This window comes from Pecten maximus, chromosome 3 (assembly GCF_902652985.1).
Source record: "Pecten maximus chromosome 3, xPecMax1.1, whole genome shotgun sequence".
Lineage (NCBI taxonomy): Eukaryota > Metazoa > Mollusca > Bivalvia > Pectinida > Pectinidae > Pecten > Pecten maximus.
In genome coordinates this window covers 50,146,015-50,173,633 of record NC_047017.1, presented here as the reverse complement: position 1 = coordinate 50,173,633, position 27,619 = coordinate 50,146,015, and the positions used below count along the sequence as shown (strand labels likewise).

General features: G+C 35.7%; 2 protein-coding genes across 2 annotated transcripts; one reads left to right on the top strand and one right to left on the bottom strand.

Moving 5' to 3' along the window:
• The first annotated feature begins 820 nt into the window (after positions 1–820).
• Positions 821–10,387, top strand: LOC117324465 (multidrug resistance-associated protein 7-like). The gene is given in 21 exon segments (XM_033880333.1): positions 821–951; positions 2,126–3,229; positions 3,361–3,426; positions 3,428–3,589; positions 3,757–3,802; positions 3,805–3,918; positions 4,065–4,243; positions 4,362–4,613; positions 4,733–4,831; positions 5,013–5,202; positions 5,374–5,598; positions 5,802–5,922; positions 6,047–6,239; positions 6,393–6,608; positions 6,824–6,862; positions 6,864–6,952; positions 7,154–7,323; positions 7,458–7,615; positions 7,747–8,000; positions 8,302–8,545; positions 8,719–10,387. Coding segments are annotated over 20 exon segments (4,167 nt in total). The 5' UTR covers positions 821–951; positions 2,126–2,134; the 3' UTR covers positions 8,974–10,387.
• A 1,481-nt stretch (positions 10,388–11,868) lies between these two features.
• On the bottom strand, positions 11,869–24,305 carry LOC117322798 (multidrug resistance-associated protein 7-like). The gene is made up of 17 exons (XM_033877743.1): positions 23,280–24,305; positions 22,925–23,152; positions 22,461–22,623; positions 22,125–22,294; positions 21,542–21,793; positions 21,305–21,403; positions 20,943–21,132; positions 20,253–20,468; positions 17,913–18,033; positions 17,626–17,818; positions 17,234–17,449; positions 16,921–17,050; positions 15,460–15,696; positions 15,176–15,333; positions 14,810–15,063; positions 14,309–14,552; positions 11,869–13,771 (listed from the first exon to the last, which is right to left on the bottom strand). The coding sequence occupies exons 1-17, from the start codon at positions 24,303–24,305 to the stop codon at positions 13,502–13,504; spliced, it is 4,167 nt and encodes a 1,388-aa protein (XP_033733634.1). The 3' UTR covers positions 11,869–13,501.
• Between the last annotated feature and the right edge of the window lie 3,314 nt (positions 24,306–27,619).

Here is a 27,619-nt window from a genome sequence, read left to right as displayed (position 1 = left end):
CTAATTTTAACTATCAAGTGATATATAAAGTATCTATGAACAAAGCATGTCAACAATATCTTAGTTTACTGAATACATTCAGTACTTAATAAAAACCCAAGGCCAAACAAATTTTAAAAAGCCAAACTATTAAAACTACCTTAATGTATTCTTCACATTTACTTCTCTGTTTGAAAGCTACTGCCGACCGGCAAAATTAATACAACATAGGGAGAGGTATTAAAAACATATAGATCTGCATGCATACGATATATACATGATATATACATGATATATACATGATATATACATGCAGATTTATACGTCTCTTACCGTTCATCAGACTACAGCTGTATAGTATTGTGGTAATAACTTTACAGTCGTAACTATGAGGTAGAAATATACTCGCCATTTTGATAACCACGTGTTGGTAGGTTGTAGGAAATACACCTAACGAGGGTAAACAGCATAATAAGCAAATTCCATAATTAGTTTTTTTTCTTTAACATGACCCGTCTGCCTTGTAAATTTATCTGGAAAGTACAGAGGAAAGCTGCAACAGTAATGTCCAGTAATGACGAACAGTTGATAACAACACATGTAAACAGTAACCGTGTCCCACGCGGCATTTAAATCTGTATTGATATACACTAGGTCGCTCAGGGTTCAGACAGAGATGATCTATTTATATACACTAGGTCATTCAATGGCTACGTCACGCAACCTCGATACTATACCACTACGTACTGGCTAGAACGATATCATTTCTATTCTTAGTCAGAATAAATTCCCCTTTTTCCATACCCTGGGAAATCAGCAGCATGTTGAATTCCGGAATTTTGATCAAAATGATATATAAAATGAGGTATTGCATAGGATCGGTCATTCAGCTTGGCTAGAGTAGACCTAGTAAGAACTTAATAGTATTCAACGTGAATTAATTTGGATACAGAATCCACAATCAATACACCGGTGAGTAAGTTATAATATCGTATAGTTATATGAAGCTTTGGGGTAAATGCCGCAATGGTTACTTTCACAAATCACTGTTTGAAATACACACTGATTTATATCATATAGTACTCATAGTATATATTTTGTAACAGTTTATAGTATGTTAAAATGCCCATGATTATACAGTAGATTGACCATTAGTATTGAATTGATTAGAAGACTGAGTAACTATATACAGGACTTCTGTTAAATGTTGTACATTTTATATTTCGGTCACTTGTGTCTAAATGCTCCATATGTAATCGAATGAAGTAAAGTCTATATTCGAATTAAGATTCCATCAATTCGCATATTCATTTTCCAAATTATATGATCGTTATTTTCACAATCTTAAAAATGTTACCATTCCATTACACAAACGTAAGTACTACAGATCGCCTATATCACAAAAAATAATAGGTACATACAAGTGTGAGGCATTAATGATTCGGTGGGGAAATGTCTATCACTACGGTTATATACATTTTAAGTTCTATATGATCAGATATATTTTTGGATCTATAACTACGGTAATATACATTTTCAGATCTATATGATCAGATATATTTTCGGATCTATAACTACGGTAATATAAATTTTCAGATCTTTATTATTAGATATATTTGCGGATGTATAACTACGGTAATATACATTTTCAGATCTATATGATCAGATATATTTTCGGATCTATAACTACGGTAATATACATTTTCGGATCTATATGATCAGATATATTTTCGGATCTATAACTACGGTAATATACATTTTCAGATCTATATGATCAGATATATTTGCGGATCTATAACTACGGTAATATAAATTTTCAGATCTTTATTATTAGATATATTTGTGGATGTATAACTACGGTAATATACATTTTCAGATCTATATGATCAGATATATTTTCGGATCTATAACTACAGTAATATACAATTTCAGATCTATATGATCAGATATATTTTCGGATCTATAACTACGGTAATATACATTTTCGGATCTATATGATCAGATATATTTTCGGATCTATAACTACGGTAATATACATTTTCAGATCTATATGATCAGATATATTTTCGGATCTATAACTACGGTAATATACATTTTCCGGGCGATAACAACCGTTGTATACATTTTCGGTGAAATATATTTTCAGATACCAGACATGGAGAACTCGTTCTGGGAGACTTTGTGCATGAAGGAAGAAATGATAATGCATGACAATGTCACATTTAACAATGACGTAAATACAACAATACTACAAAGCTACAATTCCATGAATCTCCAAGAAATCGTTACAGAGGACCAGTTCATCCTGGAGACGTCGGACGTTGTCAATGTGCTGTTGGCTGTAGTCAGTTTGTTCATCTTCTGTTTCCTCACAAAATTATCACATCGAAAACAAGATGACGATCAGAACAAATCTAAAAAGCAACAGGCGGATCCAACTTCTGGAACAGCTGATTACCCAGTTAATGAGGATGGAGTATCCTTGTTCTCCAGGCTTACATACTATTGGGTACATCCACTGCTGAAGAAAGGAAATAAAACGGCCAGTCTCTCATCTGAGGACATGTTCCATTTGCCAAACAGTCTTAACGTAAAGAAAGTACAAGAGGCGTTCTCTAACAGATTCCAACCAGAGGACGATCTTAGTACAAAGGCAGATCAGAAAAAGCCTACCTTACTTCAGGCGTTATTCAAAGCCTACAGACTGAATTTCTTTCTGTATTGTGGTATCTTAGAGTTGACTGCGCAACTGATTAACTTCACAGCTCCCATATCTCTTGGATTGCTGATTTCGTTTTTCGAAAATGGAGAGGAACCATCACACAACGGATATCGCTATGCATTTTTATTATTTTTGTCCAGCTTTGGAAAAGCTCTTCTAGAGAGTAGATTTCACTTCATACGTATGCATGTTTTTTTCAAAGTAAGAATTTCCATTATGACAGCAATATATAAGAAAGCATTACATATAAGTACTGTGTCATTATCAAAGTTCAGCACTGGTGAAATTGTCAATTTCCTTGGGACTGATACCGATCGAATGATGCGATTTTGCCATTGTTTCCATGCCCTATGGAGTCTTCCATTTGAAACAATTATTTGCATGTATATCCTGTATCAACTGGTTGGGATTGCCATGTTTGGAGGGCTGATTATTGCTTTGGTGCTTGTCCCTGTCAACAAGATAATATCATCGAAACAGATTGCTCTTGGAAAGGTGCTTATGGAACAGAAAGACAAGAGAACGAAGGTTAGTATATTTTTACTGAATGTGTAACATAAAGCATTTCAATTTCTTATATATTTTTTTATATTGGGAAAAAATGATGGGCTGTTTAACAGTTAATATCGGATGTATTATTCAGTGTTTGTCTCCTACAGTTGATGAACGAGGTGTTGGGCGGAATAAAGATAATCAAGCTTTACACTTGGGAAGATCACTTCCAGAAAGATGATTGAGAAACTTCGTGACGCTGAGTTACAGATCATCAAACAGAGAAAAGTTCTTGGAGCCATCACCGGATATTTGTGGACTCTGACCCCTATCTTTATGACTGTACTGACTTTCAGCGCCTACTCGATGATGGGAAATACCCTAACCGCCGCTAAGGTAAAAACGTAACCAGTAGATTGGGGATTACATTAAAGCTATTCATCGTATTCAAGTTATTGACTTGAGAGACACAAACAGAAATGCGATAATTTAGTTTTGTAAAAACCTGTATATCTCATACCAATGATTTACTTCAATAATCAATATTTGTAAATCTATTACAGATGTTTGCGAGTCTCGCACTGTTTCTTAAACTCCTAGGATCACTCAATCATCTCCCTGGGTCTTCAATGGCATAATGGAAGCAATCATTTCCCTCGGAAGGATTGAAAAGTTCATGGCATTGAAAGATATTGACCTCAAAAGTTATTACGCACAATTGCAAGGTAACCACGTTATCTTTTTCAACTAGCAGGGATATAAATATATATATTGAATTGATTTGAAATCAATATCAAGCGAAGGCTTTTCGGTAAAATAAATTATTAATAATTAATTCGTGGCATTAACAATGTTAAAAATATGGTTGCAGAATCGCCGGAAAGCAGAAATGTGATATCGGTGAACACAGGAAAGTTTACATGGGAAGGTGAGAAGCTAAAAAGCAATGAGCAAAATGAAAATATGACTGAGTCTACAAGCAGGCCAGCGAAGACAACCACTACATCAGGAACCCTTTGTCTGCGAGATATTTCTGTCGATATCAAAGAGGTAAGTAGTCATTAACTATTCATATAAACGTGATGGGCAAAACAAGTCTTAATTGAGCGTCGTTTTTCCATCTCTATTTGTAACAGTATAAACAAGAGTCATTTTATCTGTTTCATAGGGCCAGTTTATAGGAGTGATTGGCAAAGTTGGTTCTGGGAAAAGTTCCTTCTTGAACGCTATCCTTGCGGAGATGTCTCGAAAAGAAGGCGAGATTTCCGTGTCTAATCTCAGAAATGGATTTGCTCTGGCGGATCAGGAGCCTTGGATACAACAAGCTACCGTCCGGGATAACGTTACATTTGGCAGTCCATTTAGCGCTAAGAAATACGCCGAAGTTCTTGATGCAGCATCTCTCAAGAAAGACATTGAGGTTCGTATAGTACGAGTTGTGATCTATAATGACGATAAGGTATCGGTGTTTAATCAGTGACTTGTGTTGATCTGCACAGTTCATCGTAGACATAAAGTATTCTTCATTTGCGTTTGCAGATGTTACCGGCTGGCGACAAAACAGAAGTTGGCGAGAATGGCGTTACATTGAGTGGAGGCCAGAAAGCCAGACTCGCTTTAGCGAGGGCATTATATCAGGTAAATAAGAATAATTATTGTTATATAATCGATTGTAACAGTAAGAAAAAACGAAAAGGTAAGCTAATAAGACAGCAGTCTTCGTTTGAAATTACATTTCGTAACATTTGTTTTAAACATTGTCTTTGTGTGTGTAACATCAAGTGCGATTGTTTATATAGATTGAACATTCTTTCTCCAGGATAAGGACGTATACCTCCTTGACGATCCTTTAGCAGCAGTGGATGCTCATGTGGCACAACAAATGTATGACAAGTGCATCATGGGATTACTAAAAAACAAGACAAGGATCCTATGTACACATCACACGCATTTCCTTGGAGAGGCAGATCTGGTCATTGTCATGGATGATGGAGTAATCTCCAAAATGGGTAAGTCTAGAGACAGTTTATTTCAATTGTTTAATTCGGAGCAGAGCTCATTAGTAATCTTCCCATGTAGAAGTAACAAAACCTGAAACAATTTTCACATGTCCATCTAAGTTCAAAGAATTTAGAAATCAATCGTCAAACAATCTAAAGTTTGTCTAAAATTTTTACAAGGTCCCCCATCTGAGGTACTTCCGAATATAAAATTTGCGGAACGGAAATCATCGGAAAAAGAATACGTGGAAGTAGAACACAATGACAAAAGCGACAAGGACGGGAAACTTGGTGAAGAGGCCAAGGCTACAGGAGAAGTGAAGTTAGGAGTGTACAAAGCATACCTGACAGCGTTAGGTAAATGGCTCGCCATCACCATGGTTATGTCCATCGTCTTCATGCAAGGTAAGTTTGTGATAAACGTTGACGAAGACATATATCCTTAACTCCTGACATTTTCCGGGAATATTTGGTTCGTTATACAGATGTATCCTCAGAAATAACACTGCTGAAAAATAATTGCGGCAGTGATTATAATGTTTTAGTGATAGACTGATAGTGGTTCGGCTCTATACAAAATATATTTATGACATATATTACTGTTTTAGTGTCGGAGATGTTGAAGGACTGGTGGCTGACTCACTGGGTATCTAATTCTAACACGGATGTTGTCAACTCTTCCCTCTCCGGATATCAATGTTTCTATGACAACATGTCAACACCACTCAGGTAAGTGATGTTTTAAAATCGAGCTAAAGAATGCTGACAATGCTGATAATTTACAATGATTATGTATGAAATAGAACAATCTATCAAAATTATCTTGGTTTAACAATGTTACCTTGTATTGCAGTTTCCATGAACGTTATGACTCAACGCCAAATGCGACATCTAGACAATCCGGACTGGTCTACTACATGGTGGTCTACGCGTGTCTCTCTGCTGTTTATTCTCTCTTCTCTTTGGCCAGAGAGATTCTCTTTGCCTACAGTGGGATGAATGTAGCTAGGACCATGCACAGCGATCTACTCAATACCATGTTTAAAGTAAGTCACTGTTAAATCGAAACACTGTAGTAACTGTAACAATCTTACGCCAGTTTGTCAGACGGGATTAGTATGTTAGAGAATTTAGTTTTAGTTTTCTGACACATATATACATAATTTCGTTCTAATAAGGATGTTTTGCCCTTGTTTTAGGCGCCAATGTCATTCTATGATGTGACTCCTGTAGGACGAATCCTCAACCGATTTTCATCAGACATGGGGACCATCGACGATTCCATAAGTCACATGGTCATGGTGGTTCTGAGTCAATTTTTCGAAGTGGTTGGAACTATAGCCATGGTGTGTTACGGAATGCCTTGGTTTATAGCTATCATTATACCCTTGGGCTCAATCTACTATCGGTTACAGGTAATGGTCCTTATAGCTCTCATGATCAATGTTAATATTTCTCATGACATATTTCTTTGTAGAAAGCTAGCCAGTAGTGGTATAATTTGTTTTTGAAATCAAAATTGTTGGAATTGTTTAAAGTCAATTATGTAATTAACGTACCGAGAAACTTTGGGGAAATACACCAAGTTTTTGGTTTTATGCTGAATTGTCATGTATGTGTATATTTACAGGAGAGATATCGTCACACATCACGAGAAGTCAGACGAATTTTCAAGTCTTAACCGGTCACCTATCTTCTCCCACTTCTCGGAGACAGTGTCGGGATTGGTCACAATTCGAGCATTCCGCGAATCCGAAAGGTGAGTATCATTTGTCAACACGGAGGATAATATAAAATAATCACAAAAGTTAAAAGTAATATATACATATTTTTTTAAAAATGTAAATGTTTTGCAAGATAAATCTAGGTATTGTCATTAAATTATTTATACATTATTCTACATATTATAGAGTAGTTTCACGTACAGAGGTATTGTATTTTTATGGTTGTATTCTTGCAGATTCACAGACCAGCACATTAATCGAGTGGAAAACTGGTTAAAAACACATTATACATCACACAATCTAGGGATGTGGCTTTGGCTCCGGACGCAAATGTTTGGAATTATCATGGTTACTGGAATAGCTACTATGGCCGTGATTCAACACAATTTCTATGGCATCGATCCAGGTATAATTTTCTCTACCATGTTATTTTGATTATGTACATATTATAATTTGAAATTTAATCTGATGAGAAATGATTACAATACAAATGTTTGAAAATAATTGTTTTTTTTCAATAATATTTATTTTACATCGCAGGAGTCGTCGGACTTGCCATATCTTATATTCTGTCGCTGTCTGGACTTTTAAATGGAATCGTCAACTGTGTGACTGAAACAGAGAAACAAATGGTCAGTGTAGAAAGGGTTCATGAGTATATAGAGGACACACCCAGCGAGAGATGGGAAGGTTCACAGGTAAGTCTTATCCTCTGGAAAAGACATTCATCATAAACAAAAACACCGAAATGTATAGCAAAATGAATTGGTTAACATGCATCTTAATTCAGATAGAGATTATTTCATTATATGTCTGTTCTATTTCACAGCCGTCTTCAGGATGGCCGGCTGCAGGCGTCATCAACTACAGCGATGTCTACATGAAGTACCGTAATGGTTTACCAAACGTTCTCAAAGGCCTCACGTTCAGCACACGACCTGCAGAAAAGGTGGGGATTGTTGGACGTACTGGATCCGGGAAGTCCAGCCTTTTCCAGACACTGTTTCGTACAGTAGAGATAAGCTCTGGCGATATTACCATTGATGGAGTGAACATCCAGCAACTGGATCTTAAGGACGTCAGGTAACTGTCATAATATATTAACGTATGTAATCATCACTATATTTGCTCAAACAAGTAGTATATTTGTCAAATAATGATATCGTGTGTGAAAATATTCAGTAATGGCTGTCGAGTACACTATCAATCAGAACAGGGTATATGTATGTATTGACGTTGGATCAACATGTATTATCGTAGAATTTGTATTTTACGTATATATAAGATTGATTTCGAATGTGATTAGTCCTTTACTTGTTAATGTTTGCAGATATAAACGCATAGTCTCGTATCTGAATCTAATATGAGCCTAACCCTTTTCCAGACGACATCTGGCTGTGATTCCCCAGGATCCGTTCCTCTTTAGTGGTACCGTCAGGGAGAATCTGGACCCCACGTCCTCCTACAGTGACGAGGAACTTTGGGGTGTTGTGGACAGATGTCATCTCCGTGTGCCTGTCGACAGATTGGGGGGTCTAGAGGGTGAAGTGGGTGAAAAAGGACGACATTTTTCTGTTGGACAGAAACAACTCATGTGTTTGGCTAGAGCGCTCCTCACTAAGGCAATGGTAAGTTACCTAGATTTGAGCTTGGACCTGGGAAGATTCGTTTTTGAAATGAACATATCAAAGTTAAGGATTCACGATGAAATGTAATAAGAGAATACATTTTGATTATTTAAAGAATAAAAGCAAGAATAAATATTACTCAAAACAAATACAAGTAATATATTCTGTTATAGGTGCTGTGTATTGACGAAGCCACGGCTAGTGTAGATTTAGAGACAGACAAACTGATTCAGGAAACGATCCGCAAGGAATTTGTGAACAGTACAGTTTTAACCATTGCCCATCGTATCAATACAATAATGGACAGTGACAGAGTGTTGGTGATGGACCAGGGTCAAGTGGCTGAGCTGGACTCTCCTGAAAATCTTCTCAAAAACAAACAGTCTGAATTCTACCAGTTAGTTCATGGGAAACAATCTTCAAATTAGCGGAAACACAGAAATTTGGATATTTTGTAAAGCTCAAATAAATAATGGATTAATTATATATTTGGCATTTGCCATCCGTTCGGTCGATATTTCAAATTTTAGGGTATATGAAATAGTATTTATTTTGATTAATGTTGAAGGTACAAAACACTGTAGAACCATTCAATATATGATTCAAATTGAAATGTTATTACAGTCTTTTCATAGACGTTTATAATGTTTTTTTGTTAACTGCTTGTATTAAAGATGCTGGATACAAATTTTGCCAAAATTCATGAAAAGTTGTGAAATATTTTACATATTTAGTTCAAAAGAATATATTGGAGTGTTCAAAAAATATTATTTCAAATCGTAAGTTGTGTATTGTATATTTCTATATGCCAACGTCAAATTGACGAATCAATAGTAAGCGTGTTACGTGTTATTCGTTATACAATATATAGTAATACTTCTGTAATAAAGTTTGTATTATCTTATTTTATGAATAACTGTATATGTTTTTGTAAATGTATTAAAAGTAACGTTAACCGTGTATTATTATGGAATCAAATTATGCACATTTTTCTTTGTGTATGTAATGCTAACGTGCCTATATGCCTTAAATGACGGGTATATCAATTACTCTGCTAAACTGGTTTGTAATCTGTATATGGATAAACGACCAACTTCATCTTTAGAATGTATTAATGCATGATGCTATTTTTAGGGTAGCATTGTATATATTAATCGTGATTTTTTTTTTTTTTTTTGTATTACGTTTGGTATTTTATGAATGAATCCATCTTATGGGTTGGTTGTATAGATGAATAATGACCTCCTGTGTCGGTTGTATAGATGAATAATGACCTCCTGTGTCGGTTGTATAGATGAATAATGACCTCATTTGCCGATAGTATAGATGTGTAATGACCTTCTGTGCCGATTGTATAGATGAATAATTACCTCCTGTGTCGGTTGTATAGATGAATAATTACCTCCTGTGCCGATTGTATAGATGTGTAATGACCTTCTGTGCCGATTGTATAGATGAATAATTACCTCCTGTGTCGATTGTATAGATGAATAATGACCTCCTTTGCCGATAGTATAGATGAATAATGACCTTCTGTGCCGATTGTATAGATGAATAATTACCTCCTGTGTCGGTTGTATAGATGAATAATTACCTCCTTTGTCGATTGTATAGATGAATAATTGTTTTTTGTAGGGATGAATGGTATAAATGATGGATTAACATGTTATTTTGTATGAATAAATCCATGATGATAATTATTGCCTGTTATTCATTATAAAACCACTTGTACAAGGAGAAAGTGTATGAATACTATTGTTTTGTCTGCAATGTATACATTGTTAAACTATGTTGTTGATGTTTTATTGTGTTCATCTTGTGCAATAAAGAATATTGTTAACATGTTCGTGTATTGATACTATTTATTTTATTTATTTCACTTACTCAGAGATTTTCCAGTTTGTATGTGCTATGGAATTCATTATATTGAGTATGTCATGGAAACACAAAACACAGAAATGACACAGAAATTTACAATTAAATTAAGAAATCAAATGATACTCAAGTTGTTTCAAGAGATCCGGTAGTGGCATAACATTATGAAAGTTATTTTGGAGTAAAAATCACAACATTTCATATCATACTGATAAGTAGTGCTGGAAAACAACAACTTTCCTAGATTCAAGTTTATAGTTGTTGAGTGTTCGATAGTGTGGTTAGGAGATACAATGTATAGAACATATATAAAATTCAACAGTTAGATGATAATTTGTGAGTGTAGTAATGCCTTGTATACATCTATGGAGATGAACTATCGGATACAGCTATTCCTGATTAGATGATAAAGGGAACTGGCGATAGTGTTAACCTGTTCTTCCATGATCAGAGAGCTAGAAAAGTGTACCTCAATGTTTCTCATAGCTTGGAATTCCTCAGTGGTCTAGGCACCAATCTTTACCTGGGGAGCTTAAGTCTGCTGACATATCTGACAGACTTTTCCTGATTAAACTTGTAATACGGAGTTCAGCCAGGTACCGATGTCATTTAGACAGGCTTCTAGACTTGCAATTATTGTTTCTATTTCATTGGCACAGTAATTGCAAATCTCTGAAACATCGGTTTAGAAAAAGACAGCATTTTCTTAATCCCTGTTCGGACTTTTGAGAAACCGCGAAGTGAAAGGTTTTTTATCCGAAGCAGTTGATTTGTTGAAAAAAAAACCACTGTCGCCGCCGCTCTCTAAGGATTGAATCCAGCGTAGTACATCACTTCACACGCCATTAGAGTACTCTAGACGTTTAAAAAGTACGCTATGGTCAAATACAACAGATATATCAAGCACAATAAGAACCACACTACACTTGCTATCCAGGTCGGCAGCTATAACAATATATTTAAATTTGTCTGGCATTGTCACTATATAGTCTGTTTGAGAGCTCTGGCATTGATGTACGTTTAAATGCCATATATCAAGGGCTACACTTATTAGCGTATTAATACTACACAAACCGGAACTACAATATCCAGGATAATGAAGTTTAACGACTAATTATTTTGTCTACATTATTTGTTATAAAAAGATGACATTTCCTGCATTACGTTGAAAATAAAATGACTAACAAAATTGATTTTTTTTTTAAATTTTCCATGTACTATTTTGTTTGCCGAAAAGCACGCCATCATGTTCCGGCTGTTCCAACGACTGACAAAAAATCTGCTGACTGTCGGTAAGGTGGGAATTATGAATTTTAAATATTAATTATAGCATTTAAAAAGTAAAAGGAATGTAAATATAAGCGTTGAACTGTTTTTGTATGGTATTTATGATCTATTTGAATGCCAGAGCTTTGCAACCAAACAAATCATAATTTTGTTTGCTTGCAGAGCTCTGGCATTCAAATAGATCATGTATACCATACAAAAACAGTTAAATGCTTAAACAAACACGAAATAGAACCGTCCCGTTGGACTGACCTGTACAATAGGCTGATTGAATGTGGTCACGAAGACCTGGAGCCTTTAATCGCCGGGACAAAATCGTTTATCGGATCTTGGTTAGAAAAGGAAGATAAATACGTATGTATAGAATAATTCACCAATCTCAACATACTCATTCGCAATTGCTCTTCAGTAAATAATTATAATTTGATATCGCCAGTTTTCAATTTTGAAATGATGAGCGTAAAAATAGCCATTTCACATTCTATCGTTATAATATCTATAAGCAACAATCACAATAAATCACATATAATGATTTTCCTCAGTAAGACATGGCCATATTATATAAGGTTTACGGTATAATCCAATTTAGGTAATGGATCCAAACATACTAACTATAGAACGGGTACTTCTATCGGGTCTAGTAAGTTGTTGCGATCAGAATTGTACAATATAGTTAGATTGCTGTTGATGTGGTTTTATTTCATTGTCGAGACAGTTATGTTTTAAAAGCTATAAAATAGCTTATATATAATATATTCAACAACCACTAGTCATTTTTATCTCTTTCATACATGAAATGATATCAGCTGACAGCGGGGAGACTTTGATCTTGTTTTAATGGACGTGTTTGCTGACATATGCAAATAAGATAGTGCTGTTGTATTATGTCTTCAAAACACTAATTGATATTCAAAAATAAAATTTTGTAAAATAACGTATCAATTTCATACTATATGCTTCCCTCAAAAACAGTCATCCAATGAAAGTCAATGTCATATTTCAAGACCTTTGATCTAGGACGTCCGCGAGACAGGCAAATTATGGTAAGGAGTCGCACAATTTTATCGACCAATCAGCAAGCACCTGTTTGTAGTTGCGAACTTAAATGATTTCTATTTAACCACTGAGCAACAGAGGAATTTTAATGAGGAACTGATGACATATTTTGTATGAATGATTGGAAAATGTATAATATTTGTATATGTCCATGTCTATGTGCCGATTTTTACAAAGGCAAATCGTCCGAGTCAATTCTGATTTTTGTAACCGGTTTTGTTTGCAAACTTCCGGTTGTCATCTTCTAGAGGATCTGCCATTGAAATATGGCATTAAACTGTAAACACAGTCATTTAACAGCTTTTGCAAGGTAAATGTCTATGAATCTAGGCAGTTGCCACAAGTGCTTAACTTCAAATATTAAAGTCATTAGATTAATTATTTAGCCTAAACAACCCATAACTATTAGTGTGAAAGATAACGTCTTCTACGTAATAGCGACTATGTATCCACTATAAGTGATTGTAATGATTGTAAGTATACATACTGATTATCGTTCATATTTATTATTCATGTGTATTATTCAACCTCTTTCTGAGTAATTTTAGTGTCCTTTTCTTTTTCCAAAGTATTGATATTAATTACATTACCTTAACTAACCTAGCCGCAATTACGGACGACACTGGATCAAACAGCTGCACACAACGAGCAGGACTACATCTAATAGTACGATAAACTATCAGATATAATAACTTGATTAACATGTACAAGTTACAAACTAGTGTATAAAAAATGTTTTCAATAATTGCTGATGAACTCATCAGGGTGTTCCCCGTGAACAAGCTTGTAGAATGCAGACTCGGGATTTTTGAGAAGAGTTTTCGGAGAGTCCAGTTCGGCCACTTGACCCTGGTCCATCACCAATACTCTGTCACTGTCCATTATGGTGTTGATACGATGGGCAATGGTTAACACGGTACTGTCCACGAACTCCTGGCGGATCGTTTCTTGTATCAACTGATCTGTATTTAGATCTACACTGGCTGTAGCTTCGTCTATACACAGTACCTATAACAAAACCAATCTTCTTAATTTACGCTCAATATGTTTATCATGTAATCTTACTCCTTAATTTACACTCAATATATTTATCATGCAAGTCTGGTAAACGATAATGTTAAGGAATAGATTACATTCTTTTTCGTTTCTAGCGTAATTACGTATTCAAGTGTGCCCTAGATCATTTTCATTTTTCAAATGCGAATTCGTTCCTATTAACATTAGAAGTTATCAAAAACTGCTTCTTAAACCGTTTTCTCTTTCTTAAGATATAATCCGCCAAATCTTGTTATTTCGATTTGTCTGACAATTGCCAATCAGCATTTGGTTTCGTCGTTGCTATAGATAGATCCCAAGTAATGACGTGAAAATTGTGACAGACGCCAAAAGCCACTATAGCGATAATAGGCCTTCATAACATTTCAAAACAAGTTTTTTTGTTCATTTAGCATGAATACGGGTAGTTGTTAATGACTTAAGTAGTTTGTATCAACTCAGATCAGTACTGTTGTAAATATTTCCAACACTGTCAGGAATGGGTTTTACCTTTGCCTTACTCAGGAGTGCCCTAGCCAGACACATGAGCTGTTTCTGTCCTACAGAAAAATGTCGTCCCTTCTCTCCCACTTCTCCCTCGAGTCCCCCGATTCTGTCAACAGGCACACGCAGATGACATTTTTCCAGAACAACCCAAAGTTCTTCATCACTGTAGGAGGATGTTGGGTCTAGGTTGCCCCTGACGGTACCACTAAAAAGGAACGAGTCTTGGGGAATCACAGCCATGTGGCGTCTGAAATTGTATATACTATACATTGTTATCATTTTACGTCTCTCCTGAAACACCTTGAACAAGAGTCAACAGTCGGAAGTGGAACAGATACAGTTTTATTTAAAGTTTTCGGTATCAAGTACGAGTTTGAGTTATAACTGGATACAGCAAGTTTTCCTAGTGTTTTTTTCTCTACCAGTATATGATGTGTATGATTTGTATCCAGACCTGCCGTGCCATCAGTTACAGATTCAGCATTTCTATAAGATGGTCGTTACCTTACGTCTTTAATATCCAATTGCTGGATATTCACCCCATCAATGGTAACATCGCCAGAATTCATTTCCACAGTTCGGAACAGTATCTGTAGCAGGCTAGACTTCCCAGACCCAGTTCGTCCTACAATTCCAACCTTTTCGGCTGGCCGTGTGCTGAACGTGATACCTTTAAGGACGTTAGGTAACCCATCCCGATACGTCATGTAAACGTTGCTACAGCTGATGACGCCTGAAGAGGGCCAGGCCGAAATCGACTATAACAGAAAATGGGGAAAAGTAAAATAACTGTAAATCAATGCACTGTTTCTCATAAGTTATCATAAATAGTATGATTTATAGATGCGTCGATCTTCTTGTTTGACTCACCTGTGAACCTTCCCATTTCTCACTTGGTGTGTCCTCGATATATTGTGCGACTCTCTCCACACTGACCATTTGTTTCTCCACCTCAGTCACACAGTTAACAGCTCGGTACAGACGATCAGATAATGTAAGTGTGTAGGAAATAACAAGTCCAGCGACTCCTTTAAATTGATTTAATGTTAATTTATCAGTAATTCAAATGTACATGACCATTTCAACAAGAATTTTAAATCAAAAGCTAAATGAAAATTCAAAAACCGAAAATACTATAAATACTTTCATAATACCTGGATCAATATGTAGAATGTTGTGTTGCATCACAGCCAAAACAGCAATTCCTGTCACCATGACAACTCCAACAACCTGCGTTCGCAGCAAGAGCCAAGCTGAGATATTATGGAACGTGTAATGAGCTCTTAACCAGTTGTCCATACGGTGTAAGTGTTGGTCTCTAAATCTACGGGGATAAGGTTTAATACTTATAAGGATCAGTTTTGTTGAAGGTTCAAACATTTCCATTTTTACTTACAAGTTTCAAGCGTATATTATTTTGATGTACTTATCAAAAACGACCTTCCTTATTTAGTATTTTGATTTAAATGCCTACCTCTGGTGGTTCATTACCGTGAAAAAAGCCTTGGAAAAGAACATCTTTTTTTGAAATATGAATTAAAAGCAGGTTTCCTTTTTCAGACAAATGCAAAACATCAACCAGATAAAAATAAAAGAAACGAACTAGATAAAAAGTCGTAAGAACAAGAACAAAAGTCGTACAAACGAGATAAAAAGTCGTACCAACGAGTTAAAGAGTCGTAAGAACGGTATAAAAATTCATAAGAACGAGAGAAAAAGTCGAACAAACGAGTTACAAAGTTATACAAACGAGACAATAAAGTTTAACGAACGAGATAAAAAGTCGCACGAACGACATAACAAGAGATTTCTGAGGGATCTTGGCGTCCACCATTAAATGATCCAGATCATTCAAATGAAAGACTGATCTTTTCTCTTTTTTCCCTTCATTCACGTTTCCTTCAAAACATTTTATGCAATAAAGCAGGAGCAACCTGCAATTATCATAATCCAAGATGGCCATACTCCTTGCCATCCATTTAGTTCTTTCAGTTAAGGATTGATTGTCAGTTTTTTTGCTTGCATAGACTGATGAAGGGAAGTGAGCATCGTGCAAATGACGTGAACTGCGAAGCAGTTCATGTACCTTTTGCACGAGGTTCACTGCCCTTCATCAGGCCATGCAAGCAACAAAATTGACAATCAATGTACTATTTCACTGTTTTTCTAAAGCGTTAATCATATGACTTCATCTCAAACAAATACTTCATGGAGGGAGATATTATTGTCCAGTGTGGTATTTTTTGGAAGAATTATTTCCGGTCGCATCCCGAATTCATCGGGATTGATCATAGAAATATGCGGCATTTTGATTCCCATGAAAATTCGGAATGGATTTGTGCGAGGGATATTCGGCGAAGACCGCCTAAACATGGCACGAAAAAGCTTTCGTACGTTTAGATACAGTGTATTGCCAAAATCTTCGATAAAGGTAAGGAATTGTCTTTACGGGATCACCAGCATGCTTTACTCACCTATTGGATTGATTTTATTTCAGAATGCATTTGATAACCATAATACAGAGATGTGTTTTCGCATTGAAATTTAAAATAAAATGTGATATATAAGTATGCCTAGTTACTACTGGGTAACGTTTGGTATATTGGAAAACTCACCTTTCTGTCTCTCGAAATGCTCGAATAGTAACTGCTCCCGAAACGGTCTCCGAGAAGTAGGGAAAAGATTGGTGAATGGTTTAAGGCTGGAAATTCGTCCGACTTCTCGAGATGTACGATGATATCTCACCTATCAACACATATAAGTACATAATACAGCGATGTACATGGACCTAAGATAAAAAAACATAATAAAGTGTTCCTTTACACTAACCGTCTATGTCATTGCCCATTTATATCAATATTTTCAATATTTATAAATAAACTTCTGTGACTAATATCGACATATAGTAGGTGTCCTAAGCTAACGTACTTGTACACGGTAGTAGATCAATACCACAGGTAGCAGCAGTAGACAAAACCAAGGCAGTCCATAGCAAGCGATCGCGATACGTGCAGCAATACCGAACGATAGAGAAAACGCCACTTTGATCGTGTTACTGACGGGATCGTCGATGACATCTATGTCTGATGAAAATCTGCTTAGAATTCGGCCTGCGGGAGTAACATCGAAAAATGACATCGGCGCCTGCAAACAACCAATAACTCTTCATGTCAACGAAACGACGTTGACATGGAGAGACATGATGACAACAAAATTTACGAATGTAATTGTACTATGGAAATTGATACACAAAATTGCTATCTCAAATAAAATTTGTTGTTTTTTCAATATTATTTTTCAATGAAATACCAATACCTTACCCTGAGTATCCTATTGAGTAAGTCGTTATGCATGGTCTTAGCTACACTCATCCCGCCATAGACAAAGAGAAATTCCCTGACCAGCATTGTGACAGCATAAACACCAGCTAGACATATATACACCGCCATGTAGTACCCGAGATTTGTAAGGCTGTGTGTTACCTGGCCTGTAGTGTCATAGCCTTTACTGAAACTGAAGTGAAGATAGATAATTTAATCAATAGAGAAAAAACAATCTTCTTGAGATGTTTGTAGAGAAAAATTCATTATATCAACTAACATCCTACCTGATTGGTGAAGACATGTTGTCATGGAAGCAAAACCCTCCGGAAACTGAAATGTTGTTATTGTCAACAGCAGTACTTGAGACCCAGTGGGTTAACCACCAGCTCTTCATCTTCTCAAATGCTGAAATAGAGTAAACTGTTAGAGATGTTCACACCTTTTCATGCATCGTCCGATTGCAAATGCACATTAGATGCATTTGTATTTACTACATTTGTTCAATATTTCCTTGAAAACTGCAGTGGCTGCAGTCAAATTTCAAATACTACAGTAAAATAATTCCGAAACGTATGTATTCTTTCATCCATGGATGAAGGATACAAAAGACTACTATGGTCAATAATTAGTCACACAGTTTTGGTATATTTGTGAAATACTTAGTTTTCCTTAGTGTCGCTTTAGATTGATTATTGGTAAGCTCTGCTGGTGGACTTTATGTTCCCGAGAGCTGTCGTTACCCTGCATCCGCGTTTTAATTATTGATATTGACACCGGTAGGGGATATACTAATCTATTTCATTTTATTATTTAAAAAAACCAAAGATTACCGACATAATAACGAAACCATTCGAACTCATAAATAATTCGAACGCAAAATCGACGGCAATATATGAACAAAAATATAGATTTGCATAGGAACGTTGATTGGAAAAATAAGAGTAAATCTAGATACTTCAAAGAAGTAGGAGTCTCTGCGTCATCGGGAAAATAAAACAACCCAAAACATCTATACTATATCAAAACATTACTAAAACTTATCCATTTATGGAGGTTATCCACCTCCACACATACATTTTAACCTTTCTCTTCTGGATGTTCTCACTTTTTGGAATGAAGAGTGATATAGTTTTTATATTCATGATTTGGAATTCACTTTATTATTCACACTTTCTAACAAGCTGAAAGAGTGTGACGTGATTCCCTATGCAATGCCATATTGAATGGTCAGGCAAGTACAACTTTAGAAGGGATTGGGATAGGGGGTGGGCTGGTTTACAGTGTTTCTAAAAAATGGATTATGATTTTCTTCCCCTGATTATACTAGAATACATGACTTCACCGTTTTGATTGTGTGGCGTTTCAATCATATGAATAAATAGTAATAAATGCTTCACACACCATTCTATCATTACATATATATTCATTTGATACTTATAACCTTTTGATATGGCTCAGTACAAGGCTTGAGTGAAATTAGCTATTCATAAACTGTTTGGGATATTCTAGGTACAGATAAAATAAAATGTATTTTTCTATAATACATACATTTAAGCTATAATGTTTAGAAACATATGGCTCTCTATTGTGATAATATCAATATTTCTACCATTACGTCTCATGAGAATGACAATATTATTACTTAACAGCAAATGCAACAAATTTGTCGTGAAAGTTGACAGATACACCGACACATTTTATTTATATTTTTGTTTAGGATGCTTTTTCTGATGGTTAACTATTTCAATAATTTCAATTAATAACAATCTAAAGTTCACTAATTGAGAGGTTGGCACAAGTCTATAGATAAAGATAAAGAGGTCTTAGTCTGTGGTCATCACCCAGTTACTGAACAGCTATGCGCTAATTATAGCTATCTTGTTTTATTTGATATCCATGTCTTAGCCCATAGCAGATAAGCATGCGTGATCAGTGCATTGGGTCAGCATGACCCTTGTTTCTAGAGGCCTGATCGAACAATCATATGGGGCTTTAAATCTTTATTTATATCTTTTTTATCACATGCCAAACCCTCCCTTTCTTATCACTTGTCAAACTCCGTTTTATTAGTATGTGCCAAACCCTCCATTTTTATCATATGCCAAACTCCCCTTTTTACCATGTCAAACTCTCCCTTTCCATCACGTGTCAAATCCTCCCTGTCTATCAAGTATCAACCCCATCCTTTTATTCACGTGCCAAACCCTCCCTTTCTTTCATGTTTCAAACTCTCTGTTTTTATTACGTGTCAAACCATCCATTTTAATCGCACCCTTTTCATTTTGGACTTGAACCAGACTCTAAATAATCACTGATACTTGCTGTAATGTTACCATGTAAACATATTTCCCAGTCTTTGAAACTACACATGATATTTAGAAAATATATTTTTTATAATATCAAACAATATTTAATTTTGAATGATGATTAACTGTGAACTCACAATCACAATAATTAATTAATTTCCTCTTAACGCAACAAACGAACTTCAGTCTCTTAACATATACAGACTAGCACAAATATTGCTGTGGGAAATATGATAAATTTGAACAAAGTTATGTTGCTTTTTGTTATTTGTACTCATATCATGGAAACATACTCAAGACCGAAACACTCAGACTTACCTTGAATTACAACGTAAGACATCACTATGGCTGGGGCTAGCCATTTGTCAAGCGATGATAGAAGTGTTTTGTACACCTGTAACTTCCTCCTACCAGTCGCCTTGGTCTCATCTCCTTGTTTCCCGTCATTTTCATTATTGTTAAAGTGGTCTGATTTCACGTCGGTTGGTTTGTGTTCAGCAAATTTAATATCATCCAGAACTTCGGATGGAGGGCCTGATTGAATTTAAGATTAAAAGAATTTTTGATAAAAGTAATCGCTAACTTGCCTTAGTTTCACTTTTTTTTTATTCTTTTACATAAGCTAGAGCGCCGACAGCCTATAGAATGCCTAATATATAAAAAAAAAATGAATAAAACTGCAACCATCATTTAAAAATTATTATGGTGTGTTATATATGCAATTTTTGCTCTGTCCGTCCGTCCATTTGTCTGTCTGTCTGTCTGTCTGTCTGTCTGTCTGTCTGTCTGACATCAACGTTGTTTTTTTGAACCAAACTGCCTCCCCCCCCCCCCCCCCCCCCCCCCCCCCCCCCCCCCCATTTTACCATAAGGTATATACAATGTCTGAATATGTCTGCATCCAACTGCAATTATACTACAGTGAACGAAATATAACGTAGGTTAATCTCCACTTAATCCAATTTTGAATTTCAACTGTTGAAGTGGTCTTTATTTTTCTCTTCTTACCAACTTTGGAGATGACTCCATCATCCATGACAATAACTAGATCCGCATTGCCAAGAAACTGTGCGTGGTGTGTGCAAAGGATTTTGGTCTTTGTCCCGAGTATTCCCATAATGCATTTGTCATATATATGTTTTGCCACGTGGGCATTTACGGCAGATAGCGGATCATCAAGTAGATACACATCCTTATCCTGGTGACGGAAAAACAAAACATCATCACAGATTTATACCAAATTAAAATTTGTGTGCTAGACTTTGGTCTGTGTTATATGATTGGACAAACTTTCTTTCATTTTTTTTTTTTTTTTTTTGTATTTTTGTTATACTTTGGCGATTAACATATCTATAAAACAATTAGCGTACCTGATACAGTGCTCTGGCAAGCGCCAGTCTAGCTTTTTGACCCCCACTCAATGTAGCGCCTTCCTTACCAACTTCTGTCCTGTCTCCAGCCGGCAACATCTGAAGGTAGTGCAAGTGCAATTATTTACTACAGTGTTCTTACAGGGAACATTGATAGTTTATAATACGAATTACCCTATCCTGTTCCATGGGACTAGCTCATCTAATGATTATGATATTTACAAAAATTATACATACCAAGATGTCTTCCTTCAGTGATGCTGCATCCAGAACCTCTGCATATCTCCTGGCGTTAAATGGACTACCGAATGTAATGTTATCCCGCACGGTAGCTTGTTGTATCCAAGGTTCCTGACCCACAAGGCCAAACCCGTTTTTTAGGTTAGACACAGAAATATCGCCTTCTTCCCGACCCATCTCAGCAAGCATTGCATTCAGTAGGGAGCTTTTCCCAGAACCAACTTTACCAATTACTCCTATAAACTGGCCCTATGGTAAAATGAAATATGAAATTTGCACCATCTGTACATACATGTATGCCAAAATATATAAAATAGTTAATGTTTCCTTAATTAAGTAAAAAAAAATATACCAAAATACATATAGATATTGCAATTATATACTTATTCCCAAGAGCGTGATAGATAGACAAAATTGGCCATTTAAGATGAAACAAGTCCATCATAAAATGGTTAAACAAAATGATAAAACCAGCAGATGGCGAAACGATAATACAGTATACTAAACACAGATGTATTAATTGGCATGTCTCGATGTTTAAGTGATTGAATATTAAGATGTTGATGTATTTCATAGTCACTTTTGATATTTGGAAGTTAATATCTTGCAGAGATAAGGACCCTGATTTGCTAATTTTTTCTCTTATTTTACTCGAATATCCCCCTTCAGTGGCTTCTGTTTCACCGCTCTCTTCGTTCCATGTAAATTTTCCAGCTTTTACCGATATCACAGTATTGATGTTTCTCAAATCTACAATTTATTAAGTTGATATATCTTTAAAATTGTATATAGAATTTGTATTTCAATTTTATCAAAATTAGATTCATTAAGATATGTTATTTGTTATTTTCATCCTTTTAACAAACACTTCTTTTACTTATTATGACAAAACAGGAGAATCAAATGTTTAACTTGCCTTGTTTTTGTGTGTAATATGTATTGAAGTCAATATCTTCCAAAGCTACGAATTCCTCAATCCTTTCAAGAGAAATAACTCCTTGCATTAATGTATTGAAATTCCAAGGGAGATCATTTAGAGATCCAAGAAGCTTCAAAAGCAGTGCCAGGCATGTTAACATCTGTAATATAGTTTACAATATAGATTATCAACAACAATGAATTAGCTGAAGTACCATGGTATTACTATAGTATACTTATTTCGATCATGCTACATTAATAGAATGTCTGCGCGTATCACCGATACTCTCCTAACAGCCGTCGGTTCCTTCGGAGATGAACGTCAGTTTTCTCTCCATTTGGGATGAAAAATCAAAAGAATTCAATACGTGAACTATGTCAGTTAGGTTAATTAGTATATGTAAGATTAGCTGTAAACATAATTTTCAATGTAAATAGCTTAATTTTAGTTTAAAAAATTACCTTGGCGGCGGTTATCTCTTTCCCTATCATAGAGTATATAGTGAAAGTCAGTACGGTCATCAGTATGGGAGCCAATGTCCACAGGAACAATGATATGGCAGAAATGATCTTCCGTTGCCTAATGGTACATAATTCTGCATTACGAAGATTGGCAATCATTTTCTGGAAGTGATTTTCCCATGTGTGTAGCTTGATTGTCTTTATTCCTCCCAAGACCTCACTAATCATCTATTGAAGGCAAAAAGATAATACCGGTCTGTTTAAATGTAAATTATATTTCCAGAACCGATCACATACAAGTGTCACATTAATGTTTTGTATAGAACATTTAAAGTTTTTAGTATAGTGTACGTACCTTTGTTCTCTTGTCTTTCTGCTTCATTAGCACCTTACCAAGAGCAATCTGCTTCGTTGATACGATCTTATTTATAGGAACAAGTCCTAAAGCAATTATCAGTCCTCCCATGAATGCAACTCCAACCAGTTGATACAGGATGTACATACATATAATGGTTTCTAACGGAAGACTCCATAGAGTATGGAAGCAAGAAAGCATCTGCAATATCCGGTTTGTATCAGTTCCTAGAAAATTAACAATATCACCAGTGCTGAACTTTGATAAAGATACACTACTTATCCTCAGTGTTTTTTTATATATGGTTGTCATGATCGAAATCCTTGTTTTAAATATGACATGCATACGGACACAGTGTAATCTGCTGTCTACAAGAGTTTTTCCGAAAGTCGACAAGAATAATAAAAAAGCATATCGATATCCGACAAGTGGTGGTTCATCTTCATTTTCGAAAAAGGATATCAACCAATTTAGTGTTATTGGACTGGTGAAGTCTATGAGCTGTGCAAGTAACACTAATAAACCACAATGAAGAAAAAAGGCCAATCCGTATGCTTGGCATAACCCTTTAAGCAAGGTGTGCTTCTTCATGTCCATCTGTGTACTAACGTCCTCGGCCGGTTTGAGTGTCTTACAGAATTTTTCTTGTACATTTCTAACGTTAAGACTGTTTGGCATGGTGAACATGTCTTTGGAGGTGAGGCTGGGCCTGCTGCTTCCTCTCTCTAGAAGTGGTTCTACCCAGTCATATGTCAACATGGAGAATAAAGATACGTCATCCTCATTGAGTGGGTGACTGGCTTCACAATCCTGACCCCTTCGTTGTTGATGAGATTTGTTTCCGCTGTTTAAGTCATGTTTTCGCCAAACCAAATTTCGTGTGAAGAAATATACCAGGAGCATGCTGATGACAGCTAACATGACATTAAACGATACTTCCTCAAACATTACTTGTATGAAATTGCTTCCAGAAACCATGGATTTGTTGCTTTTCAAATCATGTATTTTTCCTTGGAAAGTAGTCATCTTCCATTGCGATCCTTTCAGGCTCTGAAAAATGTATACAGGCGGAACTTTATATTATTGTATTGATCAAATGTACCATCTGTGTAATATACACACTGCACAGATGGTATCGTGCTATTCTTGATCATATCTACTACTTTTCCTATACACATACGTGGTTTATAGTAAAGGTTAAAGGTCAGACTATGAAAGTTTAATGGGTGTTATTATGGAAGGTAAATAAACTCCAAATACCCGTGAACAGCATAAAAGGTCGGCCCTCTTCCTTAATATTAAACGGATTTGTTCTGTTAAAAAATTGATATTATTAAATATTGATCTAATAAAGTTTTAAAAAATCTTAATTTATATTTGTTGGTAAACATATGTTATAGCTACTTGGACTCTTCCCTTCAGCTATTAAACAAAGCAAATGTGACACGTGGCGTGAAAATCCAATCCAGAATACCACTTATATAACTGGTCTTATGTATTTGACAGATTCATTGTGATCCGATACTCGTCAGTCTATTGCATTTAAATAGTAAAAATGCAGGTATGGTTACTATTGTGCTGCTACAATGACGTAATTCTCATTCGAGAGTGCCCTTGCTCTGTTTCTATCCGTGTTCATTTTCGCCGACCAATAGTAACCTATTGAAGTTTATGCAATGTTACACATACGTACAGTACTCATCTTATTCTACGGGTATTAATAATTGTAAAACATATATCGTGTTCCGTTTTATATCCATATCGTGACCTTATGAAGAATGAATGTCAATGGGGATATTCTTTAAAGACATTGCATTAATATATCATAATAGGTCACAGGAGTCGTTGTTCCGCGTAACTTTTTTTCTCCAAATAAGATGCTTAGTTTATAAGCTAATTACTTCAATTGCGAAATGGTTCCGCTGAGCAGTAAGCTATAATCACGCGTAAAATAATAAGAAGAAAATACAGTCTAAAGGTAATAATATTGTTATAGTGTTGAAGCTATTTATATCTAGCATCTCTTGAACTATACAAATATCTAGTATCTGATAATTAGTTAATCAATGTAGGCAACATTAATGTTTGTTAAATTCGGATATGCAGTTTAAAAGTGAGTTACAACTATACTAGTCGAAAAATAAACGAAAGTTACATTTTTTTTAAATATAAGTTTTAGACACGTTGTCTTAATTCAATTTAATTTCACACTGAGCTACCTCCGTGCACTGTGAAGACCGTGACCCCGCTCAATGCTGCTTACTTTTAGCAAATTTTTCAAGAAAGCGTACACCAGGGGTACACCATGTGTGCTTGCAAAGCATTACAGATGAAACATTGGAACATTACAGATCAATTACACATTTCTTTTCGAAGCGATTGTACAGCGAAATGCCGCGATTGAGTGAAGTCGAAAGAAGTAGGACCATTGTTCTGATAATGCAGGGGCATTCGCAACGTCATGCAGCCCAGCAATATTGTGTATATGAACAACAATATCCCGTTTAGTTCGGCGTCGCGGGGCCACAGGGAGATTATCTTTGGTAATTTTACAGCAGTAAGATATCACGATCAGGTCTTGAGACCACATGTTTTTCTCCTTATCCATCAATGTAACCTTACGTTGCAGCAGGACAACGCGAGGCCCCCTGTTACTAGGGTTTGTCGTGACTCTCCGGCTCAAAACAATTTTCCAGTTCCTCATTGGCCACCATACAGTCCAAATATGTCCAAAATAGAGCATTTGTGGTGCGAGCTAGACAGGAGGGTTTGGAAGCGCGTCAACGTCCAATACATTGTCGCTCAACTCACGCAGGCCCTTACTCAGGAATGGAATGATATCCCACAAAGGGCAAAAAACAACTAGATGGGCTCAATGTTTAGTAACGTAAGGGGAGTGAATGGTGCCATGGGTGGACACACACGCGACTGATTTGGATCAGGAAACGGCGTAAGGTATCCTTGTTTTAACGGTATTCACGCAAATATCGTCTGTGATAGGACAACCAAAAATCATCAAAATATATTCAGTACAGATGAAATAATCGAGAAACTTTCACCATGAACACAACCTCAAAGAATCATGTAAAATTAAAGATATCGAAAGCTAAACTTGCGTTTATTTTTATTTTTTTATTTTTATTTTTTTTGTATATTTGCATATATCTGCATGTACAGCTCTTTAAGGCGTAAATATTGCTACTCGGACAAATTAAACATAAATAACTGAATCATGATCAATTCTTTGTATACGTCATGTCTTATTGCAGTCAAGAAATTTAATACTAAAAACAGTAACTAATTAACCTGGCAATTGTGTGTGGGAAATAAATGTAAGGATATACCCTTTATAGCTTGTGTTGACTCGTATTTTTCCCAAAACAACTATGCTATTATGCTTTTTAGTGCCCAAAGGATGACCAGCTTCACAATGTATGTCTCGGTTAAAGCGAAGACATTAACAAGCATTTTGTTTGTGGAAATGCAAATGGCTTCTGGGAAAAGTGTTATACAAATATTTCTAATAGGGAGGTATTTTAATTATCGAGATTGGATCTACAGTAAAACTTTCTTAAGATGAACCTGTTTGCTACGAATTTCGGCTTATAACGAAGTAAATTCAAATCCCCTGTTTTGGTTCTTCTGTACTTATACTTTCATTGGAAACGTTTAACCAATTCGGATACACCGAGTTCACTTTTGATTTGATGTCCCGTCAAGTTAATACTTGCACCCGATATGAAATTTCCCGGCCAAATTTCCCGAACACTATGAAGACTTCCGAATAAAGTAACAATATTGTTTCCAAAACAATTGTTCCAAATAATGGAATAGTTGAAAAATATCTGGCCGACACAAGATGAATACTTACCCTAGAAACATGTATTTTCCGCTTGGTTGGCTAAAATTAACAAACAGCTTTATTTGCACAAGAGAAGTTATTTGTAGGCTTGCAGTAACAATATCATTGGATACGTTAGTTAGCTTCCCGTACATATATGTACACAGACACGATTAATGTGATATGAGGCTAACAATAGTAGATCTACACCGGCACCTACGACACTAAGAGGGGCTCTAAGTATATAGGACACACATTTTTTAAACAATGACGAAACAGAAATATAATTCCATCAATAAAATATAAATAATGTGACAGCATATTACCGTACATCACCATGTGACAGCAGATTACCGTACATCCTCATGTGACAACAGATTACCGTACATCATCATTTGACAGCATATTACAATACATCATGTGACAGCATATTACCGTACATCATCATGTGACAGCATATTACCGTACATCATCATGTGACAGCATATTACCGTACATC